General features: G+C 45.1%; 1 protein-coding gene across 4 annotated transcripts; it reads left to right on the top strand.

Annotated features, from left to right (window-relative positions):
• The first annotated feature begins 22 nt into the window (after positions 1–22).
• Stk36 (serine/threonine kinase 36) lies at positions 23–25778 on the top strand. 4 transcript variants are annotated; one of them, XM_005395629.2, is made up of 27 exons: positions 23–167; positions 636–810; positions 2017–2157; positions 2268–2345; positions 3335–3465; positions 4107–4356; positions 5853–5946; positions 6230–6399; positions 6738–6925; positions 7439–7538; positions 10661–10804; positions 12764–12943; positions 13998–14095; positions 14567–14672; positions 16430–16580; positions 16759–16886; positions 17371–17475; positions 17958–18056; positions 18141–18229; positions 18496–18559; positions 18754–18864; positions 20556–20630; positions 21424–21598; positions 21852–21999; positions 22233–22380; positions 22908–23651; positions 24831–25778. In XM_005395629.2, exons 2-27 carry the CDS (start codon positions 727–729, stop codon positions 24972–24974), a joined length of 3945 nt encoding a protein of 1314 aa, XP_005395686.1. In that variant the 5' UTR covers positions 23–167; positions 636–726; the 3' UTR covers positions 24975–25778. The 4 variants fall into 4 exon arrangements, with proteins under 4 accessions (XP_005395686.1, XP_005395689.1, XP_005395688.1 ...); XM_005395631.2 differs by lacking the exon at positions 23–167 and adding an exon at positions 250–272; XM_005395630.2 differs by lacking the exon at positions 23–167 and adding an exon at positions 268–311.
• Positions 25779–26659: the final 881 nt, after the last annotated feature.

Here is a 26659-nt window from a genome sequence, read left to right as displayed (position 1 = left end):
ACTCGCGCTGTTTCTAGGCAACGGCCGACTCCGGGTCCTTCGCGGGGCCTGATGGCCGAGCACTGTCTTTGGTGCCCTGGGAAGTTCCTATGAGCGGACCTCGTCTCTCCCAGGTTTCTCAGAGTCTTTGTCCTCGGAACTTCTGACAGTTCTAGCGAGTATAACCGGTAAGGATAAGAGCCTAAAGAGACCGGCATAAGAGGGTGAAGAAAAATGATTGGTCAGGCAAAGTATGTAGGCAGCCAGAAGGGACTAGCGTAGAGGCCAGGCAGGTATGCCTCGGCCTGAGGAGTTTGAAGCTCCTAACTGGGGTGAAAGAGGGTTCCCCGGCTGGTCAAGAGATAGAGCAAGGGGTCTGGGTGGTGTTGCTGAGGTTGGGATGGCAGGAATTTGGGAGGGGCTGAAAAGGCGAGGCTAGTTTGAGGGGGGCGGGGGAACAAGTAAACTTGTGGGTGCTGGGCTTGGTTGGGAGAGTGGACAGGAGACTGTAAAAAAAACTGTAAAAAGAAGTCCAAGGAGACAGTCTGTTTGTTCAAAGATCTCGTCATCTTTCCATCCACAGCACCCTACCATATTTTTGAGGCCTGGATTATTGTGAAAAAATACTAACATTTACCCCTCTGTGCCCTTACCAGGCTTCTCAGATGTGTGGAACTGTCCCTGGATGTGTAGCTCTTTGCCACCATCTCTACCTTTTTCCTTCTGAGAGATCCTGAAACGTTTGTCATGGAAAAGTATCACGTGTTGGAGATGATTGGAGAAGGCTCCTTCGGGAGAGTGTACAAGGGTCGGAAAAAATACAGTGCTCAGGTGGTGAACGAAGACGGATATCTTTTGAGTGGGATTTTTTTTTTTTTTTTTTTTTGGTACCAGAACTCGAACTCTGGACCTTGCATTTGCCAGGCAGGCGCTTATGCCACTGAGCTACATCCCCAGCCCCTTGAGTGGGATTCTTTTTCCCCAATTCTAGTGGAAAACAGAGCCAGAGGGTTATACTTATCCCAACCTGTGTTCTACAGGCACTGACTCTTCCAAAGTATGATCTCTGAAGCTGAATTACTTGGGTTCAGCTTCCACCTATCCCAATTCACAGTCTTAGAACTGTGGACTACTTTTCAGTGTCTCAGTTTCTTCATCTATAGAATTGAAATAGTAACTCATAGGGCTTCAGGATTAAATATCTCATCACACTAAATCACTTTGTACAATACTTAACCCCCATAAATAACAAATATTATTGTTATTATTGGTCTGTCATACCATGTGGGAAGAGATGAAACACTTGGAACTCTATTCTTCCCTCTTCGTTTTTCTTTCTTTTTCCCCCAGTGTCATCTTGAGTTTTTTGGTTAGATCAGATCACTTCTCCAAGAATCCAACAAAGGGAGCCAGGCATAGTGATACATGCCAGTAATCCCAGTACTCTGGGAGGCTATGGCAGGAGCATCCCAAGTTCAAGCCCAGCTTGAGCAATGAGTGATTTAATATGTATCTGTCTCAAAAAATTAAAAAGAGCCAGGATATGGCTCAGTGTGAAGGTGCTGGGTTCAATCCCCAGTACTGAAAAAAAAAAAAAAAAACAAAACAAAGAATCCAGCAAAAGGATCCGTTTGGCAAATACTGTTTGCTCCTGGGCTGGGCGATGGTGAAGTGGTGGGATTGGGTACTGAACAAGACAAAGAACCATGGGGAAAACAGAGATGGGAAACTTGCAGATATAATGAGTTACTCAAACTGTTTAAAATTGAGTTTTAGCCGGGTGTGGTGGTGCACGCCTGTAATCCCAGCACTAGTGAGGCTGAAACAGGAGGATCTCTGTGAGTTTGAGACCAGCCTGGGCTACAAAGTGAGCTCAAGGCCAGCCTGAACTGCATGGGGAGACCCTGTCTCAAAAAAAAAGACAAAAAAAAAAAAAATTAAAAAAAATTGAGTTTTAGAGCTCTGCAGTTCAGCTTGAAATTCTAGTCTTTTTTGTAGTTGTGGTTAGACCTTGAGTCTTTACTTCACCACTGACAGGTGGTGGCGCTGAAGTTCATCCCTAAACTGGGGCGCTCAGAGAAGGAGCTGAGGAATCTGCAGCGAGAGATTGAAATCATGCAGGGTCTTCGTCATCCTAACATTGTGCATATGCTTGACAGCTTTGAAACTGATAAAGAGGTGTGTTTTGATGGTTTGGGATCATTTCTCCCCAAGCTCAAGGGTCCCAGGTATTTCTCAACCTCAGAATGCATGAATCTTCTATCACTGTCACTACCTTCTTCCTGCAGGTGGTGGTAGTGACAGACTATGCTGAAGGAGAGCTTTTTCAGATCCTGGAAGATGATGGGAAACTTCCAGAAGACCAGGTATGCATGCTTCCCATACCTGACCTCTGTCCAGGTGGAGGATAGGTAGAGCAGGTCAAAAGCCTTGAGAGTCTCTATTTTTGAATACTCCTGACAAGAATGCATGAGTCTGGGGACACATAAGGCAATATTGAGTGCTGGAGCCATACTATGTGAGTATGAAACTTGGTTTTGCCTGCCCCTCACTAGTTGGTTTCCCTTGAACAAATTAATCTCTTTGTGTTTAGTTTTTTCATTTGTAAAATGGAGATATTGCTAGTGTCTACCTCCTAAGGCTATGATGGGGATTAATGAGTTAATTTATATCAAGTATTTAAATAATTGGCTAATATTAATGTCATAGTCATTGTTATGAGATATCTTTGAGGAAGTTGGGCCAGTATGGTGGTACCAGAGAGGGCAGTGAGAGATAAGAGCTGTGGTCATGTGGTATTCGCCACTGACACATAGTGATTAGCAGTGGGATTCAGGTTGAATAGTTTTCAGCCACATACATTCTAGGCGTTTCTCTGTAATAAGTCTAATAAATAGTACCTCCTACTGAAATCCTTATCACTATATTCTTTTTCCTTGTCTTCACTATTTGTAAGTAACCATTTTATTTAGTCTTGTTTGTATCATTACTTCTCTAGAGAAAGGGGATTTTATTTTATTTATTAACAGCTAATTTGTAATGAATTTTTACTACGTGCCTGGCACCTTTTTTTTTCTTTTTTTCTTTTTTAGACAGGATCTCACTGTGTAGTAGTTCAGGCTGGCCACTATGTAGTCCAGGCTGGTCTCATTCACAGGGATCCTCTTGCCTCAGCATCCTAAGTGTTAGGATTACAGGTGTGTGTCACCATGCCCAGCTGGCAGGCACCATTCTGAGCTCTGTGAGAATAGGAGAGATCACCTCAGCTGCTGTTGTATTAGGAGAAGTCTTTGGGCTTGTCAGCCACCCCTTTCGCTCACTGTTTCTTTCTCCCTCCCTCCTATCCGACCCCTAGGTTCAGGCCATTGCTGCCCAGTTAGTGTCAGCCCTGTACTACTTGCATTCCCATCGCATCCTACACCGAGACATGAAGCCTCAGAACATACTCCTTGCCAAGGGTGGTGGCATCAAGCTCTGTGACTTTGGGTAAGGTTTCTGAGTTTCCAGTTCTGCAGGGAGCCCTAGGCTGTATACATATTACTTGGGCTTCATTTTAGAAGCTGGAGATTGGCCTTTTGCTGGGTCCCTTGGAACTAATCAAAGACACTTTCTCTGTTCTGGCTTGGGATATCTCATACAATGACATGTAGTAAATGACTGTTTTAGTCACTTTCTTGCTGCCAAGATATAATACCTGACACTTACAACTTAAGGAAGGAGAGTTGTACTTTGGCTGACAATCTGTAGAGGTTTCAGTCCAGAGTATGCTGACTCTAAGACAGAACTGCGTGGCACAGGGGTGTGGCACAGTGGAGTTGCTCATGGCATGGTGATGGAGAAGCAGAGAGAAATCAAGGGAGGACGGAGGGGGAATAAACCTCAGTAACATACTTTCTCAGACAGGGGTTCACCTCCCAGCATCACATTTAGCTATAAACTCCTCAGTGGACTAACGTACTGGTAAGTATCACACTCTTAAGATCGTTACTTCCCAGAAGGCCCGCCTCTGAGCATATGAGGCTTTCAGGGAACATACAAACCATAACAATGACGATATTCAACTTCTAGGAATGACCATGTCCAGAACATCTTTTCCTTTTCCATTTCCATCCTATCATCTGCTGCAGATTTGCCCGGGCTATGAGCACCAATACAATGGTGCTGACGTCTATCAAAGGTACACCACTCTATATGTCTCCAGAGCTAGTGGAAGAGCGACCATATGACCACACAGCGGACCTCTGGTCTGTGGGCTGCATTCTGTATGAGCTGGCTGTGGGAACTCCTCCCTTCTATACCACAAGCATCTTTCAGCTAGTCAATCTCATTCTGAAGGACCCTGTGCGCTGGCCCTCTACCATCAGTCCTTGCTTCAAGGTAATAAAATAGGAAGGGAGAGTACACATCAGGTTTACATCAGAAACCTGTCTCCCTCTACCTCTGTTTTCTTTTCCAAAATCCTTTTCCAGAGCTGGGCCAAGCAGCCTTGCTATTCTCCCACAGGGACTTATTCCAAGAGGGTGTTGTAGGGTCTGCTGAACTTGGGAATGGTAGCCTTTGTTTGAAGCAGGCTATGCTCTATCACAGTGGGGGGTGACCTATGGCACGCTAGCTGCAGCGGGCTGCTTATATCATTGAAAGCTCTAAAGAGTTCGCTATCACTGCTATATCATAATGGAAAGATAATTTCATGACACCAGAGACAATGGTTGTTTTATATGTCCTCTGTTCCACTTATTTCCTCTCAGATGCCGTATCTAGATGATACCTACATGTTGTCCACACTATTTTCACTGTCCTTCAAATGAGATCGGGCACATTCAGGGTGGTATGGCCGTAGACGCACTGCCCTTCAGACATCAGAATGGCCAGTGATGGGGCTGGCTCGATGATTAGGGGCAGATGACAGAGGTGGTACATGTTCGTTATAACTAAGTCTCAGCAGGCTGGCAAATGGGAGGGACGAAGGGGGAAGAGTTTGTACTCTTTTTTATTTCTCATCTAGGGCAAGATTATGGACCATCAGTGGAATTTAAGTGCTATCTACTCCTAGAATAAAACCTTAATATAACTTTTCTTTGCTTTTATCTAAGGTGAAAAGGAAAAAATTTCTTCTCAACCTATTTTGTTAGGCCCAAGTGATTATCAGAAAGAATCTAAAGAAAGAATCCTTAATTTGAGAGAGTGTACATGAGATATTCATTCTTTAGGACGGGTGTGCAGGTATCTTCAGCAAGAGCTATAATTATACAGATCACCTTGTTTTAGAACAGTGATCATAATCTAGTAGTGCCTTTTATTCTTGTTTTAGGCCCAATTGAAGATTTTCCCAAGGATACCTCATAACAGATGTACCCTTTTGAGAGATAGTCTTCCTCCCTCTCCACCATCTGAAGACTTGCTGAAAGATTTCTGGTCTTGAGTGTTCCCAAACACATCTTTACACCATTACTTGAGTGTGTGAGTGTGTTTTAAAACCTAGATGCATTTGTTCTTACACAGCTACAAAGAAACCATGAAAGGGAGGGCCAAGGGAAGAGTTTGGGACTCCTTTGAATGTTTGGTTTCTAAAGAGGATTGTAAAGCTCCTCTTTCATTTTTTTCCTCTCTTTTTTGCAAAGCCGTTGATCTTGAGATTTCTACTTTTACTTCTGGGGTCACAGAATGTCTGTGAACAGGAATTGGGTCCCTGTAGGAGGTAAGGCTGCAGTCTGTCTGGAAAATGAGACCTAAGGAAAGGGTTGTTGAGAGTATGGCAGAGCCTACTGTAAGAGTAGATGCAGGAATCTTGGTTTGCCGGTTCTGCTGATAGATTGGAGAGAACATCGAGGGAAGAGGAGGAAGGGTTGATGGGGCATTGTTTCTCTCCACAGAACTTCCTGCAGGGGCTGCTCACTAAGGACCCCCGGCAGCGTCTGTCCTGGCCAGACCTCTTGCATCACCCCTTTATTGCTGGTTGTGTCACCAGTGAGTATCAGAGTCCCCAGGGCTCTAGCACTTTGAAGTATTTTCTCCAGGCTAACCCCCTGCCTCAATATCTGAATCTAATATATTTTCTTTCCCCCACCAGCTCAAACTTTGCTTCTAGCTCTTCTTAGCCTAACATTTGCCATTCTTGCTTCCTTTTTGTCACTTTGTTTAAGTGACTTCCTCCACAGAAGCCCGGAGGCACTGAAGTTGTTCCTGGCTAAGTGGACATGGTGGATAAAGCTCTAGAATAATCATGTCTTCCCCTGTCTCTCTCCTGCAGTAATAACAGAACCAGCAGGCTCAGATTTGGGCACCCCATTCACCAATCGCCTACCCCCAGAACTTCAGGTCCTAAAGGATGAACAGGCCCATCGGCTAGCCCCCAAGGGCAATCAGTCTCGCCTCTTGCATCAGGCTTATAAACGCATGGCTGAGGAGGCCAAGCAAAAGGTGTGTTGGGGTATAGGAAACTTCATTAGTATGACCAGGCTAGTGACTAGGAGAGCTGGAGAAGGATGACTTTCTAGTTAATTGGGGAAAGGGCCACAAGTAGGATCCATACTGCCCTATGGCAACCAAATAGTTTTTTTTGTTTTTGTTTCTTTTTTGAGACAGTGTCTTGCTCTGTAGTTCAGGCTGGCCTTGAACTCACTGTGTTGCCCAGGCTGGCCTCAAGCTCAAGGCAGTCCTGCCTCAGCCTCTGGAGTGCTGGGATTACAGGCGTGTGCCACCACACCCAGCAGCAAACAAATAATTCTGATCTAGTGTCTTCTACTCACCTCCCACAGAAACAGCAGAACACAGGACCTGCCCTTGAGCAAGAAGACAAGACCAACAAGATGGCCCCTAGCACAGCCCCTAAGCTGGAGCTAAGGACCACTCCTGAAAAATCAAGCCTCTTGGCTGGCATCGTGGCCTCAGAAATGAAGAGCAGTTGTGCTGAGAGGCGGTCTGTAGAGGCACCCCCTGCACCTCGGTGAGGAGGATATAGTTAGGGGTCTCTGTAGGGGAAGGTCTCTCACAGAGCTTTGGCTCTAGCCAAAGCATATATGACATGGTCCTTTCACTGGCTATTGCCTAAACATAGACAGGGCCTTAGGGATTTAAGTCCTGGATTCTTAATACAGCTATTTTCCTAATTCACTGGGAAACTTGAGGACTTTCTCTTTTTTTATGTGTCAGTTACACTTTGAAGGGGAAAAGATCATCTGCATCTAAAAGGAAGGATTGAGTTAAAAGCTATAGATGAAAACTATAAAGTAGGCTTGAGAATAAAATCCAGTGAGGGAAAGCAGTTAAGAGTATGTGCATGGATGCCAACATGTCCTATACTGGCCATATCCCATATCCCAAAAGGAAATTTCCTCTGTCTACTTGTATGGCTTGTTTCTCATTCTTTTCCTGGGTGGGAGGGGAGGGACACACAAGTTAATGAACCCTAAGCCTCACAGATCTAGAATTCATCTTATGCCATGGCTTCCTCCGGCAGGGAAAACTGTATCACCCCAGATTGTGAGCAAGCATTCCCAGAGCTGGGGCCAGAGGTGGTGAGCCCACAGAGCACAGATACAGGGGACCTAGAAGACGAGGTGAGTTCTGGGGTTCTGCTTGGCTTTCTCTGCCATGGGATGCTGGGTCTAGTTGAATGTTTTTCTAGGATAGGGATGCTCTAATTATCAGCTTTAAGTACAAGTTCCCTTTGTATCAAAAAAGTACTTTATTATCATTTCATAGACTATTGCACAATATCTGAACACATAGTTCTGAAAAATTAGAATTCATAGGTGAAAATTGAGGTCCCAAGTTAGGTATAGTGGTGCATGCCTATAATTGCAAGTACTCAGGAGGCTGAGGCAGGAAGATGGCTTGACCCTAGGAATTCAAGGTCAGCCTGGGCAGTATAGTAAAAGCTCATATTAAAAAAAAAAAGAATTGAAGGTCTGCTTTGGGCCATATCTGAGTTGCAGGGATGAGTTCTATTTTACTAGATGAAGAGGTGTCGCCTTCCAAACTTTCTTACTTTTGTATACGTGTATCTGGACACAAGGAAATCTATTGTCTGTTCTTACATTACTGAGTTCATCCTGTGTATATTGTCTTGTATCATTCTATCATTTGTCTTTTACCATATGATCTGTTTTAGGACTTTTCCTGTAGTAGAGCATATAGTTCTCCCCCAGTCTTTTATGTTTAAGATTCTAACTTTTTATTGTGAAATAATTTCATCTTAAGAGTAATTCCTATATACCCTTCAGTTCCTACATATAATTCCTATACTATCCTTGTGGTCCATTTTGTGCTGAGACTACATAATTTATTTTATTTTTTGGAGACAGGGACTCACTTTGCAGTTCAGGCTGGCCTGGAACTCACTATGTAGCCCAGGCTGGCCTTAAATTCATGGCAGTGTTCCTGCTTCAGTCTCCTGAGTGCTGGGATTACAGATGTGCACCACACACCTGGCTTGAGAATGGATAATTTATAATGAACAGAAATGTCTCAAAGTTTTGGAGGCTGAGGAGTTCAGGATTGAAATGCTGGCAGGTTAGGGCCTAGTTAGTTTCTCTGCATCTAATGCAGTACCCTGGCTGCCACATCTTCGGTGGCGGGGGTGGAATCTGTGTCCTCATGTTGCAGAACAACAAAGGAGAGTGAATAAACTCATCTCACAAGCCCTTTTTATAGCAGTGCTAATCCATGTGTAATGTGGAGCCCTTGTGACATAAAAACAGACCATTAGGCCTCACTTCTCAACATTGTTGGATTAGAGGTTAAGTATCTAACACAAACATTTTGGAGAGGACAAAAACATTCAAACCATAGTACCTCTTATACCCAGATTTGCCCATCTAAAGTTTGTCACATTTGATTGACACTTCTGTGCATATATAGATGTGTTGTTTCTTGAATCATTTTGGAGGAAGTTGCAGATGTGCCCCTTTTACCCCTAAATATTTTATGCATGTTTCCTAAGAATAAGGTCATTCTTGTGTACTGTCACGGTATAATTATAAACATCAGAATAATACCATTTATAAACCAATTATATACCAATAATAATACCAATTATAAACATCAGACATAATACCATTATAATAGTAAGAAAATTAAGAAACTAATCCACTCAAATTCTTCTGATAAAGTACTTTATTAAAAATTATTTTTCAGGGGCTGGGGATTTAGCTCAGTGGCAAAAGCGCCTGCCTGGCAAGCGCAAGGTCGTGAGTTCGGTTCCTGGTACCGGAAAAAAACAAAAAAAAAAAAAAAATTATTTTTTGTAGTCTATGATTCAACCCAGTGTCATACACTGTATTTAGTTATACCTCTTTAGTCTCCTTTAAGCTGCAATAGTTCCTGTTCTTTCTTTGTCTTTTTTTTGAGACAGGGTCTTGGTATGTAGTTCAGACTGGCCTTGGAACTCACTATATAGCCCAAGCTGGCCTTGAACTTGAGGCAGTCCTCCTGCCTCAATCTCCTGAGTGCTGGGATTATAGGCATGTACCACATTCCCAGCTTCTTTGCCTTTTATGAATAACAGTTTTGAGATACATGTATTAGTCCATTTTTAAATTATAACTAAATATATGAGGCTGGTTAACTTTATAGAGAAAAGAGGAAGCCAGGTATGGGGGTGCATGCCTGTAATCCTAGTACTTTGCGAGCCTCAGGTAGGAGGATTACAAGTTTGAGCCCAGCCTGGGAACTTGGTGAGAGCTTGTCTCAAAATTTAAAAAAGTATTGGGGATTTAACTCATTGCAAAGGTCCTGAGTTTAATCCTAAGTGCCAAAATAATTACTTAAAAAATAAAGAAAGAAAATAAAAGGAAAAAAGAGAATTATTTATTTAGCTCATAGTTTTGGAGATCGCAGGGCCAGGCATTGGCATTTATTTGGCTCTGGTGAGGACCTCATGGCTGAAGGTGTCAAGACAGTGAGGCTGGAGGTGGGAAGAAGGATTACATCTCGCAACAGGAAGCCAGAGAAAGTAGGTGAGGCCAGTCATAGGGCTTTGTGACAGGCCAGTCCCAAACTGGGCATATAGCTCAGTGGCAGAGTGCTGACCTAGCATTCATGAGGTCTTCAATTCAATCGCCAGTACTGCAGTAAAGAAGAAAAAGAGAAATATACCTCATCCCTTCCAGGGGCTGCCCCCCATTGACCATCTACCAAGCCCTACCTCTAAAATGTTCCACTATCTCCCAGTCCCTCCTCAGTGGTAACCAAGCCTCCAACACATCAACTTTCAGAGAAATACGTAAAGAATGTGCAAACCTGAGAAGTACATAAGCCCTGTTCCTCACAGTGCTGTTTCCTCATTGTTAGATTTGAGTTATACATTTTTGGTAGGAATACAAGATAAGTGATGCATCCTTGGTACCTCAGTCTCTTTAATAACCTCATAGTGTTTCCTATTAGGGATGGAGTTTGGAGTTTGGTTTATTATTCCCTTCCCAACTGATTTCAGGATGCTTCCCTTTTTTGTTATTAGCAACCATGCTGTGATGGTCATCTCCTAGGCATCTCTGCGCTCCAGGACCCCTCACACTACCAGTGTGTCTTTCCTTGCCTGGCAGCTGAAGATGTACACCTGTGCTGCTTGTAGTCTCTTCACGAGACCCCTGGTTTCTAACCCCTGGTTGGGAGTGAGGAACCTGAGACTTGCGTGCTCCTCTTGACTTCCTGTATTTTCCTGCCTCTGCCACTGCCTTAGGAACCAGACAGTGACAGTGAATGGCAGCACCTACTAGAGACCACCGAGCCTGTTCCTATTCATCTGAAGGCTCCGCTCACCCTGCTGTGCAACCCTGACTTCTGCCAGTGCATCCAGAGTCAGCTTCGTGAGACCGGAGGGCAGGTAATGGGGAGAAGGTGCTCTGAGTGGCATTCAGGACTTTGCAGAGATTCAGAATTAAAACACATTCACTAAGCCAGGCGTGGTGGTGCACCCCTGTAATTCCAGCACTTGGGAGGCTGAGGCAGGAGGAGTGCCACAAGTGAGTTCACTTGTGGCTACATAGTGAGTTCAAAGGCAGCCTGCACTCCATAGCAAGATCTTGTCTCCAAAAATACAAAACACATTCACTGACATAAAGTTTGCCCCTTCTCAGTCCCTTTAGTGTATTTACTTAGAGGAGGCTTACTAATCTCCTCATAACACAGAGCAGAGTCAGGTTTCTCTTTATAAGGAAAAGTACCTGTCTAGCGCGAGGATCAATAACCTTTATCTAATTGTAAATACCTTAGGAATTGTGGGTCATGAAGCAAAAATGGAGTCTATTTTATGTAAGTACTTATAAAATGAACGAAAATACATCTCCACAAAAATTTTCTTGATGAAATTGAAAATATAACAGTTGAGTATATAATTTTTTTTTGAGTATATAATGTTTTATAATATAGGCATACTAATGAGAAGAATGAAATAGTTTTTGGTTATTTAGTATTAAAAGGTAGGTTTTTCCTCTTCCGAAGCCTCCCTTTATCTTTGAAACAATGTTCTTCCTTCTTAGGCACTTACCAAAATATATTGTATTTATTTCCTGTTTTTTAAAGTCTTTTTTTTTAAAAAAAAAAAAGGTATATTGAGGTGTAATTTATGTGTCATAAAATTCATTGACTTCTGGCCTATGGCCATCAATTCTTAAAAATTTGCCAAGTTTTGGGATCATAATCAAATGTTAGAACATTTTCATTACTTTCTGCAGAAGCGCTTGTTGCCTGTTTCCTATTGATCACTTGTCCCAGTCCTCAGTAATCACAAATCTACTTCCTGTGTCATAGGCTCGCCTTTTCACAATGTAGCCCAGGCTAGCCTCGAATTCACTATGATCCTCCTGCCTCAGCCTCCCAAGTGCTGGGATTGTAGATGTATGCCACCATGCCTGGCCTCCTCATCTTTAAAAGGAATAATACTTTTTATTTCAGTTATTGTAAAGATTAAATGAGAAAATGTCAAAATTTAGAACATTGAATGGCATATTATAAACATTTAATGTAATGTTATTCTCTTGAAGAATAACCATTAAAGGAATAACTATTTAAAAATACAATGTTGTCCTTAGTGTGCAAGTAAATGTAGCTAATGTTTCTTTTTTTTTTTTTGGTTTTGGTTTTTCTCCGGTACCGGGAACCGAACTCATGACGTTGCGTTTGCCAGGCAGCTGAGCTAAATTCCCAGCCTCTAGTGTGCAAGTAAATGTTAGAGTGGACTTGACCAGTGAACTCTGGTTTGTCAGGCCTTGATCTAGAGTTGAATAATGTTTTGTCTTTCTGCAGTTAAAAAACATTTTGTTGTTGTTTGTTTCTTTGAGACAAGGTCTTGCTAGGTAGTTCAGGCTGGCCTTGAACTCACTGTGTAGCCCTGGCTGGCCTTGAACTCACAGCGATCCTCCTGCCTCAGTCTCCCAAAGTGGGGATGACAGGTGCGCACCACTACACCTGGCAAAAACATTGTTTTATGTTCATTTTTTAAGATTTTCAGGGGTGTGTGTGTATGTGTTGTTGTTGTTGTTGTTTTGCTTATAAGGTGAAGGGCTGAAAAGGGAGGGAGGGAGCAGATAGGAATGACAGAGGGATCCTGCATTCCTCTGCCCCTAGATCACCGATGTGTGTTAGATGACCTGCATGTCTCCAGTCCTCTTTGGTATAATTCTTCTATTTTCTTGCTCTTCTTCCTGGAGCTTTAGATTCACACAGGAAGGAGTACAGACATTTGATCTGCTTTGCCAACATCTAGAGGATGTTTGATGTCTGTACCTGTCCTTCCTTTACCTATGATAATACCAATAACTGTTTCTTCCCTCATGTCACCCAGCTCCTAAAAGGCATCCTGGAGGGCGCTACCCACATCCTCCCTGCACTCCGGGTCTTGAGCAGTCTTCTGTCCAGCTGCAGCGACTCTGTTCCCTTGTATTCTTTCTGCCAGGAGGCAGGGCTGCCTGGGCTGCTGCTCAGCCTACTCAGGCACAGCCAGGAGAGCAACACTTTCCAGCAGGTAGGTGCCGGGGCCAGAGCCTCGCATGGTCCTTTTCCTTGACACTCTGTCCCTCAAACTAATGTCTCTGTTTGGCTCAACCGCTTTTTATTTTCTTTCCTTTAATCTTTCTGGGGTGAAATGGGTGGTGTCAGTGAAGTAGAGTATGCATCAATGTATGAGCGGTGGGGAATATGATAAACTAGAGTCACCTACCCAACCTTGTCGGCTGCAGCCCATTTGTGCTGGACCTTCCAGTTTTCTGAAAGAGGTAGAAATCCATGTTTTTGTGCATAAGTTCCCGACATTTAGAATATTTTGCTCTGGAGTGTTGGCCCACAGGTCTTATTGACTTGCCAGGGAAGGATACTAAAGTTCAGAGATTAACTCCCACCCAGTTGTTATATAAATGGTCACAAGGACAGTGAAAAGCTAGGGTTGAAACTCCATGTATTTGGGACTGACTGTGTACATCATCATGCTGTATCCATCCAAAGCTGAGCTGAGAGGAAAGGGAGACCCTCCCAGGATCAGAGTTTATGGGACCTAGGCTGAGGCAGCTGGAATGCTGCACTCTTCTGATGAGTATTAACCTTGGGTGATTTTAAGGAGTTTTTAAAGGATTTATTTATTTATTTATTTATTTATTTATTTATTTATGGTATTTTGAGACAAGGTCTTGCTATGTACTTCAGGCTGGCCTTGAACTCACTGTGTAGCCCAGGCTGGCCTTGGACTTGAGGCAGTCCTCCTGTCTCAGCCTCCCGAGTGCTAGTATTATAGGCATGTGCCACCACGACCAGTGTTAAAGGAATTTTTAAAAATAGTTTTTTGAAAAATAGAATCTTCTACATTTCACCATCTTGTTCTGGCCAAATAAGACATGTTTACTGACTGTTTATAGCCCATTGGCTGACACTTTGTCACCTCTTGACTCTCTGCCCAGACTTCTCTCCCTCCTGCCCCTTTCTGTTTACTCAACTTTACTAGACCTCTATATACCTTTTTTGAACTACTATTTCGTTCTGTATCTCCATCATCCACATTGCTCTCTCTTTTTCCTCTTTCCTGGCAGCAACCTTGGTGTGGGACCTTTCTGAGGGACCTGGTGGCTGTAATTCAGGCCTACTTTGCCTGCACCTTCAATCTGGAGAAGAACCAGACAGGTGACAGGTGGGATCAGAGAACCTTTTGCTCTGTCAGCCAGTTTGGCTTCAGTTCCTACCCCATTTCTTTCCTTTCTCCTTAAGACGAAACCAAGTTAGGAGAAGTCATGATTTGGGACAGGATTAGAGATTAGCTGAATAACTCAGAATTCAGCTGGTTCTCTTAAGAACCTTGAGACATCTCTAGATTTATCCAAGCACTTTCAGGTTCTAAGAGTCAGTAGTCACCATGGCCCTAACTCAAAGGGTCAAGATGTGAATAATCTAGAGAAAATAGCAGAGAAGGGTGTTTGGAAGGGGTGTGAGACCTTGCCCGTGTGTATGTGTGTGTGTGTGTGTTTAGTAGGGAGGAAAGAAGGGAGCATTTTGAGGTGTTCCTTGGCAGAGATTTTCCTACTTTCCCAGAATTGACCCATTCATCACATCTGAGAATTTAGTAGATGAATGAGAATAAACTATGGGCTCATTTTTTTCCCAGCCTACACGTATTTCAGGAGGCTGCCAACCTCTTTCTGGACCTGTTGGGGAAACTGCTGGCTCAACCAGATGACTCTGAGCATACACTGCAGAGGGACAGCCTTATGGTAGCCTACTCCCACCTCCTGATATCTGTCTCTCCTATATTCTCTGTGTTCTCCCATCCCTTTCTTATGACTGTAAAGGGTCAGATCCAGTTCATACAGCAAACATTTTTGAATTCCCACCGTGTGCCATATGTCGTGTAAGTAAGAGAAAGTCCCTATTTTCAGGGGACAAGGGGTGGTCAAGTAGAGGAAGGTAGAAAGTACATGAGGGCTTGGTGTGGTGGTGCATGCCCACAATCCTAGCACTCTGGAGGCTGAGACAGGAGGATTGCCACGAGCTTGAGGCCAACCTGGGCTAGGTAGTGAGTTTAAAGCCACCCTGAACTACATAGTGAGACCCTCTCTCAAGAAAAATAGAAAGAAAAAACATGAGCACTGAAAAAGATGCCATTAACTTCTATTTGGAGGTCATGGAAGAAATCTTTAAGAAGGATATCATCTCTGCTAGGATTTGAAGAACACGTAACAGTTTGCCAGCTGGACAAGGCAGGAAAGTAGGGAGGACATTCCAGTCAAAGCATTCCAGAAAGAGCAGAAAGACATTCCAGAAAGAGCAGCATATCTGCAGGCCCACAGGCATGAAGCAGTCAGCATATTGCAGAGGACCATAAGTAGAAGTATTTTTTCTTTCCTCTGCAGATCATGTAGCATTTCTCAACCTTGTTTGTCCCAAGACTAGTGAACTGTGTGGATTCACTTCCCAGGCCCTGGAAATGAGGACAGGAGAATGGAGGATCGAATGAGAAAACAGCTGAGTTCTCACGGTTCTCAGAAGAGACAGAGAGAAACATGTGCAAGGAAGTAAACAATTGCTTGGTCATTGTTCACACAGTAATTGCAAGCACAGACTGGGCATAATATTTCTGCCTCAGACTTTTTTATTCTGAGATCCTAATTTCATATTCTTTACTCTTTCAAGTCAGGAAGCTTTGAATGTCTAACCTAAATCTCAGCAGTGCTCATGTTGTTGGCCTGCACTTCTCACATCATTCTATAGTGAGTAGTAGCCTAGGGAGTTTGGAATAATTACCTTTCTTCCTGAAATTCTAAATCAGGAGGATTGGGTTGAGGGGATCCCGGGAATCTCTAGGAATTCTTATATTCATGGTCCATAGATTACCTTTTGAGAAACATCATCTATGGAGGAGCTGATTGAGAAGACAGCAGGAATGGCTGGGTGTGTAGCTCAGGAGAGCATGGGCATAGCATGTGCAAGGCCCTAGGTTTGATCATGCAGGGGGGTGGGGGAAGGGAGGAAGGGAGAGCAGAGAAGGAAAAAGGAGGAAGAGGAAGAGATGGATGAGGGAAGAGGAAGAAGAAAGAAAAGAAAAAAAAGATTGATACTGAAATTCTTGTCCTGCAAACATGAAGGCACTATAGTTATAATGCATTTTTTTTTTGAGTGCAAGGAATGTTTAGAATTAGCTGTCTAATTTTTTTCTCTTCCTCCTTCTTCTCTTCCTCCTTCTTTGTACTGGGGGTTGACCTTGGGCCCTCATACATGCTAGGGAAGCACTCTACCACTGAACTATATCCCTAGTCGTTTTTATTTTGAGGCAGGATCTTACTAGGTTGTCCAAGCTGGCCTCTGACCTGATCCTCCTGCCTCAGCCTCCCAAGTACCTGGGATCACAAATGTGTACCGCTGTGCCCAAAATGCTCTATTCCGAGCTTCTCAGGCTATCCTTCATTCTTAACACTAAGCTCAAGTTGGTTTTCTGATGCCCTGATGCTGCCTCGGCCCTTGTTTCCTTTAGTGTTTTACTGTCCTTTGTGAAGCCATGGATGGAAACAGCCAGGCTATCTCCAAAGCCTTTTACTCCAGCCTGTTGACCACACAGCATGCAGTGTTGGATGGGCTCCTTCGTGGCCTGACAGCTTCGCGGTTCCCCTTCCACCCACCTGCAGGTGACTAGAGTGGAGGTTCTTTTGACTTCTTTTTGTGTGGGTCTTGCTCTGTTCTTCCTGCTGCCATCACATAAAATAGTGCCTGGCCTGTAGTGAGTGCTGAATAAATCACTGAACTGAAGGAGAGACTGGAGACCTGAAACCAGCAGACACTTGCATTCTCTGCCTTTCTCCATAGGGGCCCCACACATGAACGAGCCACTGTGGGAACAGAGTGAGGAGCTGCCTGGAGCTATTTCCTGCGCCCTGGCAGCCATGTGCACTGCTCCTGTGGGACTACCCAGCTGCTGGGATGCCAAGGAGCAGGTCTGAGCTGCAATCTCTCACTCTTCTTTTCCTGCTCCCCGGGGGAGCTGGAGAGGCTGGCTCCAGTTCCTCAGGGACAGAAAAACAAACATTTATGCCTCTTCTTGCACAGTACTTCCAGAAACAGATGCTGTCACTTTGGGCCTGGGCCACTTATACAATGTGATGCTGCCAGAATCCCAGAATCTCTGGCCAGCTGGTGAGGGAGAGGGCTCAATGATAAACCACCCAGGTGGTGGGAGAGCTGATTGGAAGGACTCAGTAACATTGCCCCCAGGACCTGAATACACTGGGGCCAAACGAGGTCATGACTTTCGCTTCTTCATTGGCCATGAATACTGGAAATAGAATGGGGTATGAAGTTCCTGGTGATTGGAGAAGAGAGACCAGCACGGGATTGAAAGTCCTGATCACCAGGAGATGTGTGAAGAATAGGTTTGGAATAAGAAGGATCAGGTCAAATCTCTTGAGTTTGTCTCCATAGGTCTCTTGGCATTTGGCAAATCAGCTGACTGAAGACAGCAGCCAGCTCAGGTCATCCCTCATCTTGGGCCTGCGACATCCTGTCCTATGTCTACACCTTCTTAAGGTACTTCCCACAACTCCCAGAACCTTGGCTTTTTTTCTTTTTTTTAAACTCCCAGGACAGAGAGGTAGACAGTCAGACACAAGAATTTAAGAATCCCTTGGAGAGCCATGTGTGGTGGCACATACCCATAATTTCAGTGTTTGGGAGGCTGAGGCAAGAGGATCGCTGTGAGTTTGAAACCAGCCTGGACTACATAGCAAGATCCTGTCTTTAAAAGAGAGAGAGAGAGAGAGAGAATCCCTTGGAGAACTCCATTCTGCTTTTAAATCTGATCAACTCAGGTGACTGCACGTGAGCCAGTCTTCACCAGAAATGAGAAACGTCCCTATCTCCCTATCTCAAACAAGGGGCAGGAGTCCCTCACACCCCCCAAGGGTGGACACCAACTCCACTGAGTGACTCACCTGCCTTTCAGCTGAGCCTTTCCAATCCTGAGCCTGGGACTGCTCTGCTCCCTGACAGACTCCTTCCTGCTCCCCTAGGTTCTCTACTCTTGCTGCCGTGTCAGTGAGCACCTGTGCTGTCTTCTAGGGCAAGAGCCCCTGGCCTTGGAGTCACTGTTGATACTGGTCCAGGGCAAGGTAGGCCAGCAACACAAGTGGGCACCTCATGGAAGCCCTACCATCTTAGCCAGAGGGTGTTCTGATAGCTCAGTTCCTTTGTAGGTGAAAGTAGTGGATTGGGAAGAGTCCACTGAAGTGGCACTCTACCTCCTCTCCCTTCTTGTCTTTCGGCTCCAAGATCTGCCTTCCAGGTGAGTCATAAAGTCAGGTCTCCCCACTATAGTTTCTCCCACATAGCCACCCTGGACACCCTATGGGGAGTAGCAGCTCTGCTTAGGAGGAACTGGGAGTAGAAAGTGAGGGTTTCTATATAAAGAACGGACCTGGATTCCCATCAACTTGGGGCCTTGGAGATGGACATGCAGCCTAGGTGAAGAACAAAGCCCAAGGGAGAGGGAAGGCCATTTACCAGCCTCCTCTAATGCGCTGCATCCCTCCATGTATCTCCCTATTCCAGAATGGAGAAGTTAGGCGGGGAGGTTGCTACGCTCTTTACCCACTCACACATCGTCTCTCTTGTGGTGAGTTTTCAGTCATCCCTTGCCTCCCTTTTACCCCCTATCATTCATCCTTTCTGGGACTGGGGCAGTCTTTCTCCCTTTTGAAGCTGTTTATGGGGGCATTTTTCTTTGCCAGGTCAGAGACATAAACCCTCTCTGCCTGTCCTGTGCATTATTCAGATTCTGATGGTCCTTCTCCACTACCTCCCCTGCAGAGTGCAGCAGCCTGTCTGCTGGGACAGCTTGGGCAGCAAGGGGTGACCTATGACCTCCAGCACAGTGAGTGGATTGCTGCAGCCACACATGCCCTGTCTGCCCCTGCAGAGGTGAGGCCTACCAGGGAAGGCACAGACACATTTTCTCCAAGTCAAACACTAGAACTGCATCCCAGGGGACAGACTGAACTGCTAGCAAGCCTGAGGGAGAATAAGGAATGGAAACAGCATCAAGAACAGCTTCCTCTCTTATCCTTTTAACCATAGATATTAGGCCCCGCTGAGCCCAGATTGATCAGAACTTCAGATTTCTTATGTAGGGCTTTGAAAGTGGGAAGTAGACAAGGGGAAAGGAGGACAGGAGACTCATCAAAGTTTTCTGAGGTGTTAGCTTTCCCTGCCTGCTTCAGTCCACTCTGGGAGCTCATGTTTTGTGGTTAAAGTCTTTCTAATACTGGTCTCCTCTCCTACTGCAAAGTCCACTCTACTTTTCCCATGTTTTCTTCTTAACAGTGATGGAGAAGGTGTGACACACTGTACCTTCTGCAGGAATTCAGTCCATTTTGTTGCCTTCTTTCTGCTTTCTCCCTTGCCACATCCTTCCCTTTTCCTTTTTAGTCCCTTTGGAACTCATATGTGTTTCATTCTGTAAAAAGAACAGACTTGACATCCACATTATTGTCACATATATGTGGATTCTTTATAATTTATAAAGCACTCTCATAGATGTTATTCCACATCATATATGGAAGATAGACACAGCATGTAATAAGACTCATCTCCTTTTCTTCAATGAAGTAGACCTTCCGAGCGATCGTGTCGTAGGTGATAGCACTAACGTTTACCCAGGAACCCATGTCCAGATCCTGGGAGTAACTAGACATCTCTCTTTCTTCCCCGTTATTCTGCCTCCAAATGGTCCCCCCAGGTCCCATTTATTCTACCTTCCAGTTACTTCTCTCGCCTCTTCCCTCCGTGGGACCGTTACTGACCTGCCTTAGTTTATGTACACAATTTCCTCATCTGATCTTTAGTGCTTGTCTGTGTAAGGATCTCCCCTTTTAGCCCTCACCTCTCCAGTCTCTTCTTAGTGCCACCACAGTGAACTTTCTTAAAGGGAAATATGGTTATTTGCTCAACCAATGTTAATTGAACACATAAATATGTATCAAGTGCCCAACACTATTCCAGACTGTGAGACTATATCAGTGAGTAAAAGAAATAAACAAACAAAAAAATTGCTCATGCAGAGCTTATATCATGATCAGTGACTTCCCACTGTTTCCAGGAGAAAATCTCTGTGGCTACCCACTGCTTCTGGGAGAAAGCCCAGACTTTGTTGCCTGCTACTCAAAGCTCATCTGTTGCCTGTGGGCTCTGTAATCCTGCTATACTAAGAGTAGCCACTTCCAAATTGACTGTGGTCTTTCATGCCTACTGCGCCTTTGTATAGGTTATGACTTCTTGGAATGGTTTCTCTTCTGACCATCACATTTTCTAGTCTTTAAAATTTTTAATACATCAGTTTTCTACCTCCAGTATTAGGCACTCTCAACTGTGCTCCCAACCTCTTATCTAGCAAGTGCCTTCCTAATTATGATTTCTTCTGTGTCTGCTTATGCTACCAGACTATGTCTTTAGGACACACATTGAATAAATAGGCACAAACTGAGACTTCTAAGGCCAGAACAACTCTTCCTACTGTGTTGGGCCAGGGAAATGCTCTTCTACCTGTCTAAGAGTTGAGTGCATGGCTGTCATCCTTCTCAGGGCTCTGCCTTCTTTCTGCCTCTCTCCAACAGGTCCGGCTGACTCCACCAGGTAGCTGTGGGTTCTATGATGGCCTCCTCATCCTTCTGCTGCAGCTCCTCACCCAGGTACAAGTGTATCTTGACATGGATGAGAAGAAAAGAAAGTAGGCCTCTTTTGGAGTTGCTGGACATTAGGAAGGAAGAGACAACCCACACTTGCTGTTCCTCTCTTTACTGCTGTGCCTATAGTAGCCTTATTGCTGTTGCCCTTCAGTAGGAGCCCTTGGAAGGAAACCATTAAAGCTGCACTTCTGGGGATCTAATGGAGAAACAAAGAAATTCCTCATTTGGAATTTTTTTCTTTTGAAAAATATTTTTAGGGCCAGGGATGTAGCCCAGTGGGTAAGTGCAGGGCCTGGCAAGTGCAAGATCCTGAGTTTGATTCTGGGTACCAAAAAAACCACATTGTTTTAAAGTTTTCTTTTATTGGCCTGTGTACAATTCAGCCTTGGCATGATCTGAGTCCAACAGGCCAGTTCTCTGGTTTTCAGCAGGTACTCACATGGCTTGAGAGGTTCAGGGAATTAAGATATGATAAGGAAAGAAGACCACATGGATATAGTAGGTGGGAAGACAGTAGTTATTTCTGTGACAGGTCAGGGACAGGAATGAAAAAAACACATTTGCCACGTGTAGTGGCGCATACCTGCGATCCCAGTGCATGGGAGGTTGAGGCAGGAGGATCACTGTGAGTTCAAGGCCAGCCTGGGCTATATAATGAATTAAACTACAGGACATAATGTCTGAACTACAGGGCAAGACTCTGTCTGGAAAAAAAAAAGAAAGGAAAAAACAGACACTTAGGCATTTGGACTCCTGACTTCTGCCTCCCCACCTACCCGTTCACCTTTGTTTCCAGAAAGGGAAGGCTAGCCTGATCAGGGATGTGGCTAGCTCAGAAATGTGGACCATCTTGTGGCACCGCTTCTCCATGACCTTGAAGCTACCTGACAAGGTGTCTACACAGGAAGAGAACCTGTCACTGTCTAGTCCACCCAGCTCGGAGCCAGAGTGGACACTGATCTCACCCCAGGGTATCTTTCTACTAGCATAGTGTCCTTTTTGGGGCCAGTATATGGATCCTTCCTCAAAAGGAGGCAGCCTCAAATTGGGTTAACCCACTGAGACACATCTGTTGGTGCTGTCTGGGAGAGGATGGCAGAGTCTACAAAGGAGCTCAAGGATCGGGGAGGGACTGGATAGGTGGTAGCTATGGGAACCACAGAGAAGCAGGGGCATCTGGACTTCTTGCTTGCTTTACTAGGTCTTTCTTCCTGATGTTTTTAGGCATGGCAGCCCTGCTGAGTGTGGCCATGGCCACCTTCACCCAAGAGCCCCAGTTATGCCTGAGCCACCTGTCCCAGCGTGGAAGTATCCTCATGTCTACCTTGAAGTACCTGCTTTCCCCCAGCTTCCTGTATCACCTGAGCCAGGCGTGAGTCTGAGCCAAAGGAAGAAGAGTCCTCATTGGTGGGGGCAGGGTGGTGGAAAGACGTAACTGACAGCTTGAGTTATGAAACCGGGGAATGAGATAAAGATTAGGCTGGAAGCCTAAGGAGTTGCTGAGAGTGGGGAAGAGTTCTGGGGAAGGAAATCTGAAAGGAAGGGAAATGTCAGAAAGGGTAGGTGAATAAGACCAAGTCTGTTCTTCTCCATCCTTTCCCTTAGGCCTCATGGGCCTGAGTTTCTCCCTGTCATGGTACTTTCCGTCTGCCAGCTCTTCTGCTTCCCCTTCTCACTGGATGTGGATGCCGACCACCTTGTAGGAATCCTGGCTCACCTCAGGGATGCAGAAGTTGCAGCCCTCCTGCTGCAGGTACTTGAGAAAATACATGGGCCTGGAGGTGGGAGGGGCAGATGGCCAAGTCTTTTGTCCTCTGATTCAGTCCTCAGCAGTTCCAGGGCTCTCTTAGGTCTGTATGGAACATCTGGCTTGGTCTAAGAGTTGGAGACAGCATGCAGACCTGAACAGAACATGTGTTTGGAGCTGGGCTGTTGTCTCCCTTTTTCCATCAATCTCCTACCTGGTTCTGTTGGAGTTCAGTGGGGAGAACATCCCAGTCCTAACACTAGAAGCTCAGCTCAGTCACTTCCTTAGTAATTCTGGGTATTAATCTAGGGGTCTTTGGAGGCAGCAGTGAACCCTTGCAGACTAAGGAATGAACTTGGGAAGCTGCTCTCCTGGATTTCACATATGTTTTACATAGTGTGCTTTGGTGTAGGGCTTCCAGCTCTCTTTAGCGTGGCTTTTGTCTCTCCAGATTTTGGGCTTCTCCTTCGTAGAAGTGGTGAGCTGTCCTCCTAAACTCCTTTTATCTGCATCCCCCTACTCCATTCTCCCAGGTCTGCTGCCATCATCTTCCACTGTCACAAGTTGAGCTGCCCATCAGCCTCCTCACACGCCTGGCTCTTATGGATATCACCTCTGTCAACCAGTTTGTGAGCACAGTGGCTGCCTCCTCTAAGGCCATCATATTCCTCTCGGCTGCCCTCCTGAGTGACCAGCCACTGCTCACCTCTGACCTCCTCTCCCTACTGGCCCACACAGCCCGGGTACTGTCTCCCAGCCACTTATTCTTCATCCAAGAACTCCTGGCTGGCTCTGATGAATCCTATCAACCCCTGCGCATCCTCCTAGGGCACCCAGAGAACTCTGTACGGGCCCGTACTTATGGGCTCCTGGGACACTTGCTCCAACACAGCATGGCCCTGCGTGGGGCACTGCAGAGCCAGACTGGACTGCTGAAACTTCTGCTGCTGGGTCTTGGAGATAAGGACCCTGCTGTGCGGCGCAGTGCCAGCTTTGCTGTGGGCAATGCAGCTTACCAAGCTGGTCCCCTGGGTCCTGCCCTGGCAGCGGCAGTGCCCAATATGACCCAGCTACTTGGAGATGCTCAGGCTGGTATTCGGCGAAACGCTGCATCAGCTCTGGGCAACTTGGGGCCTGAGGGGTTGGGGGAGGAGCTACTCCAGTGCCAGGTACCCCAGCGGCTCCTAGAGATGGCATGTGGAGACCCTCAGCCAAATGTGAAGGAAGCTGCCCTGATTGCCCTCCGGAGCCTCCAACAGGAGCCCTGCATCCATCAGGTATGGCCCAAGGGACATGTGAACTATGATTGGACCCTGTACTTTACCACATTTCTGTGAGATAGTCTGTAAAGAATTAGGACATCTAGAAATCCAAGCATTCTTTCTCTCTGGGTGTAGGGAACTCAGGCATAAGGAGTTTTCCATTTATTATCTCCTACCCTAGAGAAGGGAAAGGAGCTAGAGGAGGCTGCATTGAGCTAGGACATGCTTGAGATCTCAAAGAGCACAGCTCTGTCTTCCAGAGAGTGGGCAGGAGGGAGATGAGGAAGACTAGATGTTGAGACCATGCAGGTGCCAACTATGTTTCTAGTATCATGCTAAGCATTCTACCTTTATTATCTAGTTTGAGCTGTTATTACCCTCATTTTGCAGGTGAGGGAACTGAAGCGCAAAAATATTTAGTAACTTGTTCAAGTTACAAATATAGCAAATCCCAGGAATCTAGGTCCAGAGCCCTAACTCTTAACCTCTGCTTTATTCTGCCTTTTCTGTTCAGTTTTCAGTGCATGAGGGGCCCAGTGGAAATCACATACTTGCCCATGATTATCACATTATAATGGTTCAATGTGGTAACATTGGGTAGTTTCTGCAGTGTAGAAATTTGCCAGGATGGTAGTGATATAGTGGGAGTTTCTAGCAATCCATGTGGAAGAATAATACAAAGGATTTTTGGTTGAGGGTGAAAAATCAGGTTGGGACCCACTAGGCCCAAGGCTAGAAATTCAAACTTTTTGGCTGTGAGTCATTGCTGCATTCATTACCTCTTCCTGGGGACAAGTGAATGGATCCCTTGATGTGTTAGTTTTATGGTCTATAACCATAGATACTGGAAGTAAACTTCTGGTTCTCATGATTCCTGCCTCCAAGGTGGCTCTTCCCCCATTCAGTCTACTTTATTTTTCTGAGACAGGATCTCGCTATGTAGTTCAGGCTGGCCTTACACTATGTAGCCCAGGCTGGCCTTGGACCTGTGGTGATCCTTCTGCCTCAGCCTATCCTGAATGCTGGGATTATAGGCATGCACTGCCATACCCAGATTCTTTACAGTCCATTCTGAGTCCTCCAAACCCATCTCTTTTTCTTCCTTTTCTAAACTGGGCATTGGTGGTCTAGAATACCCTTTGCACTACCATTTTTGAGCCTCATTGCCTGTTTATTATCTTCTCTCTTCCAAAGGTGCTTGTGTCCCTGGGTGCCAGTGAGAAATTGGCCTTGCTTGCTCTGGGGAATCAATTACTGCCGCAAAACAGTTCCAGGCCTGCCTCTGCCAGACTTTGCAGGAAACTCATCCGCCTGCTAAAGCCAGCTCAGAGCACATGATCCAAGGTTCCTGAGGTCCAGCCTCCAGGCTTCATTGCCCTGCTGCCAACTCTTCCTTATGTGCTTCCACAAGCCACCAACTCACCTGAGGGCAAGAGAGACTGAAAAAGAGTGACAAGCTGCCACCTGTCCTAGGAATGAGAAACTAGAGGGATTATATATAAAACTCCTTCGTTTTCCAAGATTCAGGATCATTTCAATCAGTAAATTCTATTACTGTCGGTGCCAGAGAAGATTCCTTTCTTCTCTATGTACAGGGGTCTTTTTTCTAATAACGTGCCTTTAACCCCAAGAACATGCCCCCTGGACCTTAGGAAAACATTGCCACTTCACAGGTCCTGATCTCTCCCTTTCTGGAGCTGCTATAATCCTCTGGCAATTTTTGCTTTAGGTGCATTGGTCTCTGTCTCAGCTGAAGGCCCTGAGGGTTAATGTCATCAGCCCCTGTTGTTGAGGGGTTCCCTTAGCCCACACTCCTTTCAGGGATGGGAATATACTTTTTTTTTGTAATTCTATATGTAAACTTTTTTAATAAAAAAAAAGAAATTGTTCCTCTCCCTACTTGGAGCTCCCAGGGTAAGGGGTTGGGAGGTTCAGCCCCTCTTTTAGCTTCTATAGGGGCCTGGAAGCCCTGGGGTCCTATTCACGCAGGATCCTGTTTTGGGGCCTCGCTTGTATCCTGCCTTCCAACTTCCTCCAGCCTCCTTCTTCCAGCCAGATGTGGTCACCTACTTCCAAGCCACAGCCAGTGGAACTGAAATAGAAAAGTGTACGGTTGAACAGAAGTAAATTGGGTTTCTTTGAGGTCTCAGACTATTTTTAATATTTAGTGGAGTTTCAGTGTACTGTATAGGGCATCTTGGATGCTTTAGAAGGGCAGCTATTTATGGAGATTGTGTAGCTTACTTAAAAGGGGTATTTAGCAGACAGGTTAGCATCATAATCTAACTGGGCACATATTAGGAAGCTTAAACTTTGACTCATTGGATGGCTTAGAATAAGCTTCCAGGACCCTGATTTCTCTATCTATATCTTCCTTAGACTCTGATTTTTTTTTTTTTAATGAGGCCAAGCATAGTGGTGCATGCCTGTAATCCTTAGGAGGCTGAGGCAGGAGGATCCCTGCAAGTTCGAAGCCAGCCTGAACTGCATACTGAGACACTGCCTTAAAAAAAAAAAAAGAAAAAAAAAAAAGAAACAAGAGGAAGATAAGTAAGGTACCCTTAGTTTTATAAGCAATTTTATGTAGCCCTTTGTCTTTGTTACTTGTTGCTGAGACAAAATACTGGACACTCAGAGTTAAAGGAGAAAGGGTGTATTTCAGTTCATAGTTTGTAGAAGTTTCATTCCATAGTCGGCTGGTTGCAAGGCAGGGCAGCATAGCAGAAGGGCATCACAAGGAGAAATAGTCCATGGCATGGCCGGCAGAAGCCAGCAAGCAGCAACCAGTAGCCTGCCTTTTCCTTTTATCCAGGCTACCAGCCTTTTGGATGGTGTCACCCAGAACTATGCTAATTCCAGTCAGTGGACTAATTCAGTATCACACACCCTTAATCCCAGTATTACACACCCTATGTCTACCAGCTTCAGAAAGCCCCACCTATGAGCACATGAGACTTTTGGGGGGACATCTAGATATAAGCATTAATACCTTTGTTTTCATTACTTACTGTGTTTACACTTTA

This window comes from Chinchilla lanigera, unplaced genomic scaffold (assembly GCF_000276665.1).
Source record: "Chinchilla lanigera isolate Chin_1 unplaced genomic scaffold, ChiLan1.0 scaffold00052, whole genome shotgun sequence".
In the NCBI taxonomy this organism is placed as follows: Eukaryota; Metazoa; Chordata; class Mammalia; order Rodentia; family Chinchillidae; genus Chinchilla; species Chinchilla lanigera.
This window is presented reverse-complemented; position numbering and strand designations above follow the sequence as displayed.